General features: G+C 40.4%; 1 protein-coding gene across 1 annotated transcript in view; it reads right to left on the reverse strand.

Moving 5' to 3' along the window:
- glceb (glucuronic acid epimerase b) overlaps positions 1-17,982 on the reverse strand; it is a gene marked incomplete at its 3' end in the record, with an annotated part of 52,696 nt that overhangs the window by 9,608 nt on the left and 25,106 nt on the right. Inside the window, exons 3-4 of the mRNA XM_083923170.1 lie at positions 8,938-9,467; positions 502-747 (exon numbers count right to left, since the gene is read on the reverse strand). Coding sequence (XP_083779296.1) covers positions 502-747; positions 8,938-9,454 — 763 coding nt within the window. The 5' untranslated portion in view covers positions 9,455-9,467. The remainder of the gene's footprint in view (positions 1-501; positions 748-8,937; positions 9,468-17,982) is intronic.

Consider the following 17,982-nt stretch of genomic DNA (forward strand, 5'->3'; position numbering starts at 1 on the left):
CCATATGGGGCTACAATGGTTTGCATAGAGCACCCTAATCAGACAACAACCTGGAGATCTGTCCTTTGACTACAACACAATTAATATTGATTGGCTCCGGCTGATAAAATCTGCACAGTTATTATTTCAACCGCTGATATTGATGCTTGAGATAAAAAGGAATCCGTTATGAGAGTAATGTCGACAGCGGGAACTTTCACAAAGCATTCAGACAGAATAAATGTGACAAAGTCTGACTCAGTAAACAAAATGGGATGAAATGTGTGATGTTGTGTCTGCTGGTTCTTTAATCATCATCATTTTCAGGAATCTGTCATTATGTGGTGGGTCCACTGTCAACCAACACGGTCTGCCAGTATTCTCGCTCGGTGGCTGTGACTCACCGCAGACTATCTTCCTGTCCTGAGGGTGTAGCTGCATATCGGGCCTCCTACTGCCACATTTAACAGGAGATAAGCTCCTTGCCCCGAGGCAATCTGGGCTCGTGGAAGGCTTACATACCTGGAGAACTGAACTGGCGCACGGAGGTAGCTCGTGTCTTGTCGTGGACACGGCTGAGACCGCAACCTTTCGGCACACTCCAGGGCACTGTGCTGGCACGGCTGTCTCTGTCCTCGGCTGTGTCGTAGACCTCCACGTGGGGAGGGCGCTCCGTCAGGTTTTTGCTGTAATGGCTCAAGCCATACTGAGCGATCTGGATGGCGTAGAAGTAGCCCTGAGGGCCCCACTGAGTGGACAGAGGCACACCTGGGTGGAAAAGGGGAGGTAGAGAATTAATAAATAAAATTATTTTTATACACAAAAGACTATAGATGTTACATTCTTCTGCTTCTGAAGTTGGTTGTTTTACTCTGGTTATTACATTTATAGTGTCTTGAAATGTTGTGCTTACATGATCCTCTTAGGGAAAGGTTTTTCTTTTAAGCTATTTGCAATATATTACAAGCAAATGCTCCTTTTTAGATATTAGTTTTCACAACACCGTTTTTTGTTGCAGTGTAAAATTGAGTTCATAACCGCGGTCATGTCAATAAAACTGGTCTTAAAATAAAGAAATTAAGACTTTCCATTTTGATTGAGATTGAGATTTGGGTCTATTCTGTAAACATGGGCACAGAAGACAAAGAAGAAGCAGAATTATTTTATTTATTTATTTGAAACACCACCAGCTATGGTAAATAACTGGATGGTACTGCATTTCATCGAGCTGGCTTGTTCTTGCAGCCAGAAATAGCTCAAGCGGGAGAAGCTATCTGATTAACAGATATTTCACTTAAAGACCTTGTGACAGAGGGAGCACATGTGCAAACCAAACCCCATCGTTCTGAGAAGAACATAATATACTCATGTTAGGGCTGGGCGATAATAAACCTCCTTTCATACTAATCACCACTGCACAACTATAAAGGGGATCGCTTATGTTCTACTTTATTCCATTTGTGTCATTTTCCCAATAGGACGCATCTTACACAAAAGGCTAATTTTAATCATTGAATGACTTAACACAGGAAGAAGGCTTATCTTTCTTTTTATGACAGAAAATACTGTGAATGGGCCGTACAGCTAGTAATGGTGTGTATAAAGTTATTAATAATACATTTGATTTAAATTTCAACTTTCATACATAAAATGCAGCTCAAAGTGCTTTTCAAAACAAAAAAGAAAAGAGCAGACAGAGTTACAGTTACATTGACGATTGAACATAAATTAACATTTACTAAATTCATGACTGAAGCTAGATCACATACATACATGCAGGAACATGCACTTACAAGTCAGTGTCATGAGCCTTTCAGTTCTTACTAGAAGTATATTTAATATTAATACAGTGAGTTAAATAGCAACATTTTCTTACACATTATTTTCAAATCTGTCTACCAAACCTTCGGCCCCCGTTAATACAACATGAAGTCAGCTTCACTTAAACTCTCCGTTCACCCCTGATGCTCTTATTATCATGGACTGTATGTGCATTACTGTGAAGAATTATTTCAGACTGACCAGATTCATTGAACAAAAGCAATTATTGCCTCTTAACTGTAGAGTGGTGTTAGTGCGTTAGTCTGCAGTGATGCTGCCCGTTGTGGTAAAGAGGGAGCTGAGCCAAAGGCCTTGATTTACCCGTCCATATCCGTTTAAACCCTCACCTATAGTCATGAGCTTTGGGTAATGGGATCGCGGATACAAGCGGCTGAAATAAGTTTTCTCTGTAGAGTGGCTGGGCTCAGCCTCAGAGATCAGACGCCTGGAGGGAGTTGTCCTGCTCCAACGAGGCCTGTTGAGGTGAATCACGCATCTGGTCAGGATGCTTCCTGGACGCCTCCCATGAGAGGTTTCCCGGGTGAGTCCAGCTGGAAGGAAGTCCCAGGGTAGACCCAGAACACGCTGGAGAAATTATACATCTTGTCTGGCCTGGGAACGCCTTGGGGTCCCCCAGGAAGAGCTGGAAAGCAATGATGGGGAGAGAGTCGTCTGGAGTACTCTGATTAGTCTGCTGCCCACGCGATTCGGCCCCGGATAGGTGGACGTAAATGGATGGAGGGTTGGATTAACAGTACAGTGGCAGTCACACTGATGAGCAGGAGTAAGAGATCGCACACATTTTCCAACTGCTCCCTGAAGTGTTTGTTTTTGCAATACAGAGAGCCTATCTGGACAGCCCATCCACACAGATTCACTCCAATCCACAAATATTTTTCATGTGTTTGTACGGTATAATTTTAGTTATTTAAAGAGGACTATGAATAAGTTGTGAGTGGTCCCTCCTCCCTGCACTCTCCAGTTGAGTTGCACGATTAGCTATTTAATGTGTTAATGAATGGCCCAGAATCAGAGGCTTTTTACCTATTATTTATGTTTTTAGTTTAGATCTTTATTTATTTATTTGTTTTTTTGAAACACAGACAACAAAGTGCTCAAATGTGTGCAAACGCTAATTACTAGCTACAACTTAATTTTCCCTGACACAGTCAGTGCTAGTCCCTGTGGGGTTAGAGTGTTACTGGTGTGCATTATGCATGATTGAAATCCTGTTAGCAACAATCACATGGCAGCCTGCTTCGTGGTAAACAGTCCCAAGTAATGAATCTGAAATATGCATTTTCAAATTACTGGTCGGGCATGAATTAATGCCCCATTTAATATATGTATAATTAGTTTTAAATGGATGAGTGCACAGCATGGGCCGATGCCATTTGCCACATTTTATCTGTAAAGTCGTCAGAAACAACTCTTGATTTATTGAAAACTGATACATTTGATTTATATGTTCATAAAGTAGCACATGAAATGCACACACTTTCCAATCCTTACTTACTGGCGTATCCCTCGACAACAGAGTCAAATGACTGTCAAAATCCTGACACTGTAACTGTATAACTGCACAGTTGCAGTGAAGAGCACTAAGTAATCCATGTGAAATTGACAGTTAAGCCTCCGTATATTTTCATGACTCCAGAGAGTGGACTTTTCTAGAAATCTGAAAAGCTCTTCTGCCAATTACAGCAGACTCTAAGCCTACATAGCAGAAAAAGTGCTATACCCTCTGATTGTTATGCAAGCTTTCATTTTAACCTGTAGTAGGTCAGAAAGGCTGTGACATCTATATAAAGGGGAGTAGACACTAAACCTCCATTAAGCAATATTTGTATTAAACCAAATGACTAACGCGCCATGTGAAAGGGTCGCTTGTTATGCTGAGGATAAGGATCCAACTAGGGTCTTTGACAGCTCACTCGCATTACTTGAAATGATCCGAACTTTGGCTGTATGATTGCTTCTTGCTTATACATTATCACCCATCGAAGATTTTGTTTTGTCCAACTGTTTTTGAATATTTTCATCTGACCAAATCTGCAATGAACACCTCCGCATCAGACAACTGCGAAACCCTTCGACAGCATCTTTTTAAATGTCCATTGAAGGGAACAGTCATATATAAATACTCTCAGGACAGCCATCAATGCTCATGCTCATGCTCATACACATGCCTATGCCTAGGCTCGTACATGTGCAATAATGCTTTAAAAGGCCAACCTCTCTCAACCGGGCCACGGCCGGGAAGCGTGCCAGGCCTGTGCACAGAACAGTTGTACTTACAAGGGTCAAACGAAGTAGACTTTGAACGTGAATCAGGCTTGGGCACGGTCCGAATGGTCAGTGTGAGTAGACCCTTATTTCCTTAAACTGTTTAAACAATCTCAGCGGGGACCACAGCAGAGCTAACATGCCAGTGAATATTGGAAATACTTATGTCAGTGGGTCAGACAAATTACATCTGCGGAATATTCTTGCTGCTCTGTGTCTGCTGGATGCATAAGTAAAGTTGGTAATTGTTTACTAGCACATAAGTCATAAATACCTGATCAGGGCTGTGTTTCTTTCAGGCTGTTTGTAGTCTTTCTGCCTCCTAGTGTTCGAAATGGCTTAATGAAGCTTTAACATTTGCATTATACCTGGCTGATCCAGCTGGGTACATCTTGAAACACTTTGAGGGAATAATACTTTATTTATTTAGCTGGACATACCACTTGTTTCAAAGAATACAGTTAAACACCCGACAAACTGCAGCAGCTGGCTGTAACCCAGCTCCAGAACGAGCGTATTTATATGCAAATCAAATGCACTGTGGGTGCAAACTAAAAATAGACTGTATATAAAAGGTGGGCGGCTTGTGAAGCCAAAAAAATCTCATTCCCCTCTGGTGGCTGGCTGCAGTATAGATCTTATATTCCTCCCCCTTCATGTTGACGGATGGGATATGGATCAAAATAAATAATCAAAGTACACATCACATACATTTTTCCCAAAGCTGGTTTCTGTCAATTTAGGCAGCTCTCATTACGTTGATGTTTGTTCAAGTGTTCATTTTTCTGGTTAATTAGTTATTTGATGCTATAAAAACAGGCTGAAACTCCCTGATTGACAGCTGTAATTGACCTGTGATTGGTCAGGTGCGTAAATGGGCACTACTTTGATACCACCCGATCACTACTGCACAGACTGGTTGCAAAATTGCAACCAGTCTGTGCAGCAAAAGATGGCAGCGCCCTTACCCGGGATATTTTGGCTTCATTTTTGTGCAGAGAGGGAGTGGAGACACTTTATCCGTCTATTTTAAAGATTATTTTTTGGCAGTTTTTCATGCCTTTATTATAGAGGACGGACAGGAAATGGGGTGAGAGAGAGGGGGGGAGACATGCAGCAAAGGGCCGCAGGTCGGAGTCGAACCCGCAGCCGCTGCCTCGGCGACCTTCAGCCTCTTTACGTGTGGCATCTGCTCTAACCGCTGTGCTACTGACCGCCCCTTCAACCATCTTTGTTTGCAGTCCATGTAGGAAAAAAGAAATTGTCTTCCCACTGACACTGAATTAATATTTTGACATGATTCAGGTCGAACTGGGATTGAAATTGTCTATTTAAATTCATGGTCATGGTTTCTAGTCATTGTGACCTAGCTTTCACCAAAAACACTAGCAACAGTGTCCTAGATTCGCAGACTATTCCTCCAAATCCACCTCTGGCTCTTCACAAGAACGAGACCATCTTGGTCGGCAGGTAGAGTGTGCGCAGCTGTCAGGTTAAAAGAGATCACACGTCATGCTTTTGCACTGAAGAGTGTAAGTGACAATATGCGTTTTATCACACACTTAAAAGGATAGAATATGTCTTATATGACTCTGTGTGAATGTGTTTGTGCAAATGTTTAAGTGATGGGATACTGCAATAGAGCCCCAGGAGTGAAGATAAAGATGGTTAAAAGAAAAAATGGAGAGACACGAAAAGCGAGACAGAACATGATTTAAGAGGGCGTTGTTTGAGGGGATTAACTACTTCCTCTAATGATAGTGCCCTGGCTGCTGGAGCTTCATTATTCTTTACTTTTGTTATTTGTCTCATGGAGGCTCGGCTGCAACAAGGAAAAAGGAAGACCTCCATTTCTAAGCCTCTACTATAAAACCACAAGCCCTGAGATGTGACAAGTAATGGCACAGTTAAATGTTGTGTTTTTAAGACTGTTTATTAATTAAAACCTTAAAAGCACACGTTTATATTCAGAGAATTTCAAACTAATTTAGCTGAAGCTCTCTCAATCTAAACACTATTGCAATCCAAAAACATTGCAGTTTAAAGAAGAGCATGAGCTTTAGATATCACTACAATCTGGGTGCTTGTCAAATGCTTTGACTCCTGACACACGTGACATCCCAGCCGAATAGGCAGAGGTTAGCGTGAGGGAAAAGGGCCCTCACAACATTGAATGAACACTGCTGAGGGTCCTGCAAATTAACTTTTCCATGAGTGTGTTAGGAGTGAAATGCTCCAATGACCTTGTTTAAGCCCTGTGGTAACTTGGACTGTGACAAGCTAATTAATGAACTGCTATTTTCACATATAAAAATATGCTAAGTCGAGGAGAGGTGTGTATGCATGGGTGTGTGGAGCGCTAACGGAGCCTTGGGCTTAATTAATGGACCTTGTTAAATTATGTGCGTGTCTGTGCATGTGTATAAGACTGTAGGAGCGGTTCCTCCATTTTGTACTAAAAGAAACGGTCTGCAGGAAATGAGAGTTTGAGAGAATAACTGTGCTCCCAGCTGCTCAGCCCAGAGATAGCATCAGATTTGGCTAGATTCCCATCTGACCCATTTCCGTCTGTATGTATTTCGTCCCACACATGTGCCTTAGCAGGTCCTTATGCAGGTCTGCAGTTCAGATAAAGTAATGAAAACTACAAAAATAAAACAGTGTAATTGATTGACATTCAGCCAAACTCGCTGGAACTAATCGACACGATGTGTAATCAGGTTTTCTGACCTGCTACGCAATTTGATATTCTCTGCATCCATGAGTATATTCAACCTCTGAAAGAGTGTATAACAGAATGACACGTGCTCCTTAAAGATTTCACTGTAAATAAAACTACTGTCTGTGTTTGTTTGCCATTTGTGTTGACTGTAATATTTAATGTATGTTTTCAAATGTGGACACCCCAGAAAGACTAGCTGTGCTTAGCTAAACTAACCTAAATTGTGTGCGATGTTCTGTTTGTGTTATGAACAGAGAAGCGGATTTGTGTCACCAGGTAAAAAAAAAGTCAATGTAGGGAAAAAATACCTATTAACTGCTGATGAAAAAACAAACACTGGCTATCACTCATCAAGCTGAATTCAGACACTGACATGTTTGTGTCCAAAAGGACCAAGAACTGTGGCCGAATAACTACGAGTCGTCTTCTTCTGTCATTTTCACTGATCACACTGACAGGTTGGAATTTGTAAGGAACGTTTCGGGGGACTTCAAATTCTGAAAATATTATCATCGAATATTTTGCAATAAAAGAACAATAATGAATATCTATTTTGTAATTTCAGGCAAGTATACTGGGTCACTCTTTAAGCGAGCAGGGGCACGGAACTATATTGATGACAATGTGGTTTGAACTAATAGCCTTTTAAAATGAGCTATTGATCCTTCCTGGTAATTATTTTAAAAGGAACCTTGGATGAGGAAACAACTTTGAGGATTGACTCAAAGTGTGAAGGAACATGGAGTGATAAAATCACCTAAAAGACATCCAATAAGATATTTTTACAAAGACATGCAGACTGTGCGAGTGAAAAAAAAGAATAATTTTTTAATTGACTTCACACAAAAGACGTTTGGTAGCGTTAAAAAGGCTAATGGCATTTGGAAATGGGCGGCAGAGACTGAGTAGGTGCTTTGGAAATCTGATCTATCTTGTTAATCAAGTCTTGATTAACTTTCTTACGGATCAAATACTGGATTTACAACGCATCGCTTTGCTCAAATAGACCTCATCATGTAAATTATATCTCTCTCATCGACATAGGGTTTAATTAACACCTAGAAATGAATCAAAGTTTCAAAGCAAGTGTATTGTACAGTGGTGGGTAGCTTCGGGCGCCATGAAAATACCATTGATAAGTAAATGCAACACCTGTATCTTATCTGTGATATTCTAAGAAAAAAAAACGCCTTCACATAGACATCCTCCCTCTCTTCATTTTCTCAACTTTTGCACAAGTCACAAAATGATTATTTTTGCATCTGTGTTATGGCTGTTACTGTGGTGTACTGTAGTTTTGCCGTGTTTTGTGTGAGAGTGGGTGCTCTGTCCATGAGGATCTTTCTCAAAAAGACTCAGCTGTCCAGCAGTCTGTTGAAAGCAGTTGACAGCAGCACCGTCCTGTCCTCTTCCTCCAAACCGCTGTGTTTCTTTGGAAGAAAATTTGCGATACTAGATTTTGTTAGGTGTAGGGCCTTATGTGGCTTTGTTGCTCTGTGAATTGAGTTTTTTCTTTGTAAACTGTAGGAGTGAGCTGCCACTTTCTTTTGTACCGTTTTCTCTTGTTTTTCTGCTGTATCCAGATTTAGTGAATGTCTTTTTGTTTGTTTATTTTGTAAGGATTTAGTCAATGCTTTTGGAACAGTTAGATTCTTTTGTTTGTTGTTTTGACCTTAGTTCCCCCTGAGTTAAACTATCACCTTATTGTCGGTTTAAGAATATATAGTAAAAAATTACTTTTTCTTTAAACTGCGATTATGAGTGAGATGTTTGGTTTGGGGTAGGGAGGGAACGGCTCTGATGATTTTTATGGTGCACTCCTACTTCCTAGATGGGGGCGTTGCAATCCGAGCGACCTTTTTTCTGAGATAAGACTGTTGGTTATGGCTGTACACACACCTGATGATGCTACTTAAAAAGCATGGATTCAAAAGCACTAAGCTTTTCACATTTGTTGCTCCAGCACCGCAACAGACAGCCGGAGTTAGGGGTTCTTAAAAATATTGATATTCAGATGTACAGTATATCGAATCAAATTGGAAAAATCGACTTTGTAAAAAATGTAAGATCTGACATAGATGTGTATTCTCAAACACCCCTGTGATGAACATCAATACAAAAACTCTTACCTTCAACTCCACTTATACACTTGACACGGTCTCGGACCTCCACATTGTATCCCTCAAACGACATGAAGACTCCGTCTGGGTGGTAGGGCTCACGCTGAGCGTAAACCTTTGAATAGCTGTGCTGGAACTCAAACCGATCGTAGCCGTCGTACTGCACCACTTTGCCGTACACCTCAAAGTATTTTTCCATCCAGCTGAAGGGCAGGTAAATCTCTCCGCCCTCTCTCCGGCCTTTGATTGTAGACTCATCGTTGATCAGGCAGTCGATTTCCTCATACTTGATCCCTGCCACGACCCCAACAACAGGCGGGGGCTCTGGAGGTTGTGGAGGGTGTTGCTGGCTGCTGATGCTGGCATCCCCTACTTTGGGACTCGGAGCCACCAAAGCAGCACGGGGCAGGAAGCGAAGGGAGGTGTCACTGGAGCAGCGGTTCCACAGCAACACAGTGATGAGTGTGAAGAGGGCACAGATAACGATGAGGGTCTTGTAGTTCACCCGAGCAGCCAGGCAGCGCATGGTCACAACTCGTCTGCACGACACACACACACAAGGGATACATTAGAAGCATGTATGGCTGATGATTTCAGGCCAACTTACATGTAATTTACAACTCGCAGCACTGTCGCCTTGCAGGCTCTTACCTAATAAAGCACATTTTTGGCTACAACTCAAGATTTCATACGTTAATTATGAAAACATCTTAAACAAATGTCTCATAGGATAAAAACAATTAACAAAAAAACATAAAAACAATTCAGTATCCAACAACTCATTTGGATACTGAATTGGGGACAGTAATCTTGAAACTGTGCTGAATGTATCTTCTGTGCTGCTGGGTTAAATATGTGTGTGAAGCATCCTCAATACACTTAATACTTTTTTATTAAATTCCTTCAAAGTCTGAACTCCATATATTATATAAGTCTGGACGGTTTGAATGTCAACTGTGACTTGAACGGTTGGAAGGAAGGATACAACCACAGGGTAGTAAATCTAGTTATGTCTGCGCTGCTCAGCTCATACTGCATCTTCTGGTCCTTTACATTCTCTGCCCAATTACCCTTTCAAAAGGTTTACACCATCACTCACAATTATGTTTATGATGATATTTGTAAATCCAGTCTTATGAAACATTTATTTTACGTAAAAGGTCACTGTCCCTACCTGATCATTTATGTTCTTTATTCTTTATCAGATTATGTGTTCTGTGCATTTCCACTTTATACACGCATCTATTTTCACTGTAATAATCTGGATGCATTTTAAAACTTCTCTGTAAAGCACTTGGATCAACATTTGTCCTTACAGAGACTTGCTCACAGCGGTGTATTCAACAGCAGCTCAGCAACATTTGAGCTTGCACCAACTCCTAGTTCCTTTTGCAGATGGCCTAATTGTTTATGAGGGAAGATCCCAAACAATGACACATGAATCAGTCTGGATCATCATGTCCTCTCTGTTTCTCTGGCATTTTCACCGAGCCAGTGAGAAATCAATACACATACTAAGTTCTCCTCTCCACACTAATTACACCTTATTGCTCAAAGAATTCACTATTACACTGACTGCAGAGTCAGGTCCTCTGATGACATAGGAAGGAGGATGAAAAATCATTATTCCCCAAGTTTATTTCAATATCCTTGCCTTAAACTAGACACTACCAAAGGTCAGCTAAATCAATGTGCATTAATTGGATGATAGCAATGTCCTACAGCATTGCAGAGTCAAATTATAACAAGAGCGAATTCTTGAACAAAGTTAATGTCTTATTGACTCTTGCTAAACAGTAAAGTGGACTTCCAGAGTGCTCTAAAAAGCAAATGTTGAGGGAGTGCAATTTGAAAAAAAATGAAGAATAGCATTCCTCTAAATTAAGGCTTAGGAGGAGTAAAAGTTTAAAAGCCAAACACTGAATTTGTGTAATAAAGGGGCTGGGATGTGTCCTTTCAAATAGGCACAGAACATATTTCTCTACATTGCACAAATGAATCCTTTTCATTCCACAAGAATGAGAAAACAAAGAAGAGGAATATAATTTTCTTTCTTAGAAGCTCTAGTCTGAAACGTCTTGCTGTTGTCATCCAGTCACTGGTGGGAAAAAAAGCGTAGGTGTTCCTGATTAGTTATCAGCACACATAAAAACTAGCATTGACACTTGTTGGTTCTGCTTGGTGCAGTGGTGAAAGATTGGGCCGACGGGAGCTCTGACAATGCTGAAAATGCAAGGGAGAGGGCCTGGAGACTGCACCCTGAAAGATAAGTAGGACCGGCCCTGTCAGAGACCGGACTATAAATAATTGGTTCTTTTTATAGTGATTCGTTGCCGGTGTTGAGCTCACACTCAAGGTGGATAGACATGGGCTTAAGCACTGCAGCGTGGAAAGGATCCTAATGCCTGACGCTGACCGTAAGACAATTCATCTAAAGCCATGTCCTGTTTCCTTAATGTAATTTACATGCAACAGTAAGCATGTAAGGTCTTAATGTCGCGGAATACAAGTTGCTGTTTGTTTGTGCTTCAAAAATCATTAAGGTGACATCTCTCTGTTTATTTCTCATCCACATTTGACACAAACAGGCATTAGCTCATTTACCACCTGGCTGAAACCAGCTTTAGAGGTTGAAACTTGAGGTCTACTAGTGACAATGTAATGATGTAAATGTCATTTAAAGAAGAAACAGAAAGAGAGACTGAGGAAGCAACAAAAGCAATCAAAGTGTATTGTTCCATATTGCATTGCAAGAACTTCAAAATAGCAGATACAATTATAAAAGAGCAATGCAATACACATCACCAGGGATACAATAGTAGTAAAATGTCATGGCCAGAAGTATCACAGTATTACTGGCTATTGTTGAAATGTGCTGAAATGTTAAAAAAGTACTGAGCAGATACACACTGAAATCACAAGTTTTATATTGAAAATCACAAATACAATTGGCAGCACTTCGCACTGTTTGCTTGCATACATATTAAAATAATTACATAGCCTTGCACAGTGATTTTCATCCTGCATGTTTTGTAGACAGAGTGACCACTTAGACACTTTGCGGCTGAAAAATTTCCACAGGAAAATTGAGTCATTGCTTTCTTGATGCTGTTGCCTCTGTAACTATTTATTACCGTTTATGGGGAAAGATTCTAATACAGATTTAAGACAGCACTGAAAGCAGGTGGGTGCAAGTAAGTGGTCTAGACACTGGAACAATAGAGAGACCGTAAAAGACAATGCAAACTCCAAAGCTGGGGAAGCAATAGGCCGCCATTTATTGTTTATGAAACACAACGCAGGGTTGCCTGGGAATTAAGTTGAACCTGGATCAACATTTACTGCAATGCAATAAGTCATCGGACAGGCCGCTGTGTTAACCAGCCGACTTCCTGGTGGAGTACTTTATAACTTGAAGACGGTATTGTTTACTTCATGATCGCAGACTCAAAGATAAAATGGTGCCATCATAACTTAAGTGTTTTGGCATCTGCTAAACCTAGATTTAAATATAAAATAGTCAAACTCATTGCTTTACTGCAGGGCTGTTTTGGCCTGGTTAAGCAGCAGAACCAATAAACTTTTCCAACCTTTCTAAATTCAAATAAAGATGTGTGTTAACTCCACATTAAGAGCAATAATAATATGTTTTAAGTCCTGTTAGCCAAGTTGACAAAAACAATCCGGTTTATCACGGTTATTAATGTCCTCTTTACTGTTTCTACAAATGAGGATGTAAATCACGTCTGCTGCTTAAGCATGAGTTAATTACAAGGCAAACAAGCATTTAGCTAGTTGTTCAGACAGTAGCTGCATTGTCTCTGGTGAATTTTGACCCAAATTCACTTCTATTAGGAGTCTGTTCTTACCAGAAAAACAAGACCATTGCTTGTTTATTCAAAAGCCTAAAATGACATTTATTCATGTTTTCCCGGCAAGCAACCTCTTCTGTTAGTCGAGTAATGACTGTTATTACTCAGTAGCAAAGAAAGGAGTTGTGTGGTGTGTTAAACCACCACAGAAGCTGTTCGGGACAAGGTCAAAGTGAATAGTTAAGAGTAAAATGTGCATGAATTCAACACCGGATACTGCAGTTTGTATCCTTTTCCCTACCGCCACTTTGTTTTTATTTTCTTAACCACAAAGGCAATCTTTCCCTAACCTTCCCTACGACCACAATCTTTTGCTCTAAGTAGTTTTCAGACATTAACAATAGGGGTGGAAGATCAGAAGAAGCTTTGGAGCAGCCGCATACATCTTTTTTATTTTATCGTTTAGGTATGAGGACTTGTTTATGAGATATGGAGGGACCTTTGTGTGATTCATTTGGTATCAACTCGGGAAGTGTTGCATGGATATAATCCCTCTGGTAATCACGCCGTTTTGATCTGGAAGGAAAACTACGCTCACATGAAATATCTAAAAACGACAGATGCAAGTGGACAGGAGGTGAAAGACAAGCCTGCTGGAGGATAAAAGTCTTCCATGCTTGACAGATTAAAGAAAAAGACACTGGAAAACAAAAGCAGCGATTCAGTTTTCATGCTCCCCGTGTCCCACCTGAGGAAATTGAAAAATGCCCGAAATAGCAGGCAGTGACTTGTTGAGGGTTTAGATTTTTGTACGATGCCGTCATTCTTTGTGAATACCTGAATGATCAAACCATGCAGGGCAGAGGGAGGAATGAAGGAAAGCTCTGGCATGCTGATTTTCAGAAATCAAATCCGGTTCCCCTTGTGCACCCAAACACCCATATTCCATTTCATAAACCACAAGGCCTGTAATTGTTGTGACGGTACAGTAGCTCTGAGGTCAATCATCTGCCAATTATTATCTTGAATGAAACTGATGATGACAGCAATTTGTGATGTTTTGTAATTAAATAATGCCCACAATGTCAAGTTTCATGTTACAATAACAATGACTTAGTAGGACTATACTAGACTATGGACATGACATCTTACAATGTATCACTGGTCTGTGACGTCCCTCACTCTTAATATAAAATGTGTACATGTGTGATTATTATTATTATAATTATTGTTTCCATTAGGGTATAAAGGCCCATTTTAGCTACATGCTGTAACTATTTGGTACATCAGTGTGCAAACTATACCATGGCTTTCAGGGGATATAATAATCAGTTAATGACTACAAACCTCACTAATGTTAAGTGTGACACAATATGGCCAAATAAAGCAGAGCGCAGTTTATGCTGTAGTGAACATTTTGTAGTTTATCTGCAAAAATAGGACATAGGTCAAATAGAAAAACAGCCTCTAACCACACAAATGTATGAGCATTAAATCAAAAACAGGAGTGCGCCATGCTGCCTACAAGAGATCCAGTCCTCATCAGCAACAGTTAAAGTTACCCATCACAAACAGATGCCGATTGCAACATAAATGCAAACTATACAGTACATCAATAATTGCCTAACTGTATGCATCATCCTGTATGATTAAGATTCAGAAATAATAGAAATGCATGGCAAAGAATTTCACTCATGTCTTATTTAAAAAGGGGCCCAAGCTACCCCTGGGTCCCCTGTAGTTCATCCTGAGGCACATACATGGTACATGAGCTGAAACAATGAATTGTTTAATAGACTTGTCGGACAGAAACTTATTCTATAATAACCAACATTCACTTGTTCCAGCGTCTGCAATATAAGAATGTGATTCTTTTCTGTTTTATTTGATAGCATTGAGTTCTGGACTGTTGGTCGGATAAAACGAGTCTTCTGAAGACGTCACCTGGGGATCTGGAAAACCAGCATCGACATTTTTCACTGTTACACAGTTTGCTAACAATTACAAAACTTTTGGTAAATCCCATCTGACTTTGTAAGAGCTTAATGATCTCTGGGTGACGAGTCCTACATGATATTGCTGACAGCTCTACACTGTAGCTGCCTGAGCGAACATCGGCTTCACAGCCTGACTTCACAGTCTTGAATTCCTGAAGTCCCAGGGTGCTCGGATGTCCAGATTTTTTTGCTGCTTCTGCAGATGAGCAAAGACTTTAGACTTTGATTGTGAGCACTTGCCTTTGAGCTGTGATGGACTGGGGATCTCTGCGTGTCCTGATGGTTGTTTCATCAAATGCAGCAAGTGCTCCCCTGGCTTAAAACGATGGTTATTCATTCTGCCTGACATGCAAATATTTGATGTATTTATCCCCAAAATCCCCTGTGACACAGCTGGGAAAATTCTAGCAGGCACCTCAAGCAGGTTTTAACAATGAGAAAGGGTTAGGTGTTTTTGAGAGGGTCTCAAAAGTCTTCAACAGCAAAAAGACATTGGGTCCTTGTTAAATGCACTTCAAGTCAAACGAGTTGCTAACATTTACAACATGTCGAAACTGCTGCAGCAGTGAGCATAAGGATGGGTGAATGGAGTCGTTTTTCTTCTCCTGCTGTCCTCCGGCATAAAAATCATGAGTAGTCATCACAGCAATAAAAGCAGAGTGCTCGTGGGCCACCCTTGGGGAGCTATTGAAGCAGAAGCCTGGTGTTTGCGTGAGATGCAGGTGTTGTAGCCCTAACTAAACCCCTGACATTTTCACTGCTCTCCTCCACGGGTGAAGTAAGGTAGGGCTTTGAGACTGCCTGTAAATTATCAGCTTATGCTGAAGCTGTGAGGCATGTTAGCTCCTGTGAAGGTGGGATGGTGTGTGTATGTTTGTGTGTTCGTATTGTGGGTGTCTGTTGAGGTTGTGAGCCTGATTATGATACTGTGTCGGCATCAGGTGAATTCAAGGCAACAACTGACAGAGGAAAAAATAAGATGCATCTTAATCCCACAGTCAGCTAGTTTGTGAGTAGAGTTACAACTCATTTTAAATGGTATTATACGCTATTTTGTCAAAATAAAGTATTTTGAGTATTGTTGAACAACATAATGAGATCTCTCTGTAACCAAAATATGTTAACTCTCCTTTCCATGAATTACTCACTAAATAAAAAAACTAATAAAGCAGCAATATCACAGGGATAAAAAAATCATAACTTGTTTCATAAACACTGCTCAACAACAAGGCATCACAAAGAGAGTCACAAATAAGCCAGCATTCATCAGAGGTCAGTTATCGAATTTATATTCAAGGTGAAGTTGAACCTTTAAAGAGGAGCAATTGTAAATCCATTGTTATTGTGTAGTTCGGCAATAAGTCAAGGTTTTAAGAAAAAAAAAGGAAGGCAAGGTTAACGGTCTGTTGGTAAGGTATACTTAGTAACAACAGGTGCAATAACATTGCAATTTTATAAATGTGCGGAATCTGCAGTTACTTGTCTCAGCCTGCCTGACCCTCTGGCTCTCACACAGCAGTCAGAGAGGTGTGCATATTCATGGGGCAGCACTGGGGACTCACTTTAAGGAAAACTGCCACTAATGTCTGCCCAACAGCCACAAGATTTGTTGTGAGGGTCGTTTTTAAAATAAAGTTGCTAAAAGGATCACACCCAGTGACACCAAGGCTGCAACTAAAAATGAGAGTCATTACAGACAAAATCTCCATAATCACAAAACATTTTATCTTAGCGCTAAGAGTACTCCTAAGGAGGTAATTCCTCCAAACCTATTCCCAAAGCCTCTGACACCAACTTTTACTAAGGAGTGGGAGGGACTCCTAATCTAAGACTTGAGGGCAGGGTTGACCTCGTTGCTATGGATTACATCACGTTCATACCTACTATGCCCACAGCTGTTGGCTGAGAGGGAATGAGTCCCTAAGAGGGAATTTATGACAGAAACACTTCAATGAGGAAGTGAATGAACAACCGCACTATGTGGGGTCTGAATAGGACATTTGTCGTGTGGTGCAAAATCCTCCTGACCGACAGCTGAGAGAAGCCAAGATCGTCTGCGTTCCACCGCTGCATTTTTCCCAACCATTTTGACAACCCTATTACTAAACCAAACTTTGGAAATACACCAGGTCTGAAAATAAAGGTTTGGCCACCTTTCCTTAAAGAGAGGGCGCTAATAAATCTACATCAACAGACCAACACGTAAACATGCATCACTGCTCAATAATAAAGCTTTGTTTAGAGGCAGCCTAGAAGTGAGTAAAAGGCTTTGAAGTTAATGCGCCTGTGCTCTTTATCTTTAGTAGGAGGATAAAGCAGGTCATTACCAAAAAGCTTATAACTGAGGCCTACTGAGGGATTAAGCAAACTCCTAATCATACGGAGAGGAGACCGGAGACAAATACCGTGCATAAACAAGACCTTTCTTCATGGTTTTAGAGGCAGGTCTTGTCAGCCGATGGTCCAAAAACATCATGGAAACACGGGATATTATTCTAAATATTTTTGCAATGTTAGTTTTTCCACTTCTCTTGAATATACCGTACTAAGCACGGTTTTATATTTTATAAACAAAAACAAATGTGTTTAAGACGCAAGTTTACAAAAATTTAGTGCTCGCTGATAAAAAAAGAAACACTTATTTTGTTGTTTAAACTCATTCTTGTGTCTAATCATTAATTAAGTCATATACCAAAATCAATTTAAAGTGAAAAATGTTGCTTCTTGTGTCAAATATTGATATGCGATTAATTGCGATTAATTAACTACAAAGCCTCTAATTAATCAAATTAATCTTTTTAATCTTGTCCCGCCACTTCTTTTGCTTTTATCCATTGAACAGCCACCCTTAATTTCTCATGGACCAAACGCATAATAAATTAGCCGAGTTGCACAACTAGCCAAACGTCATCATTAACTCTAACACTTGTATCAATACATTTATGTTCTGTACAATAAATACCGACATGTTACCAAGGAATAACAAGTTCAAAAGTATGTTCACTCTGGCTGTTGATCGAAACACACAAATGATTAAAACAGTGACAACGTGATACAAGCGCCTCAACTATCAGCTGTGGCAGGAAGTGGTGTGCCATTATCCAGAGATTACAACAGTGCTGTAAGGGGGTGTGTGGCTCTTCATGCAGACACACAATTACATGTGTTATACAAGCTAATGAACCCAGAGTTAGTTCAAAGAGCTCCATCTTTCCTTATGCCATCAAAGATGATTCAGTGATGAC

Source organism: Echiichthys vipera (assembly GCF_963691815.1).
Source record: "Echiichthys vipera genome assembly, chromosome: 1".
NCBI classification, from domain to species: Eukaryota; Metazoa; Chordata; class Actinopteri; order Perciformes; family Trachinidae; genus Echiichthys; species Echiichthys vipera.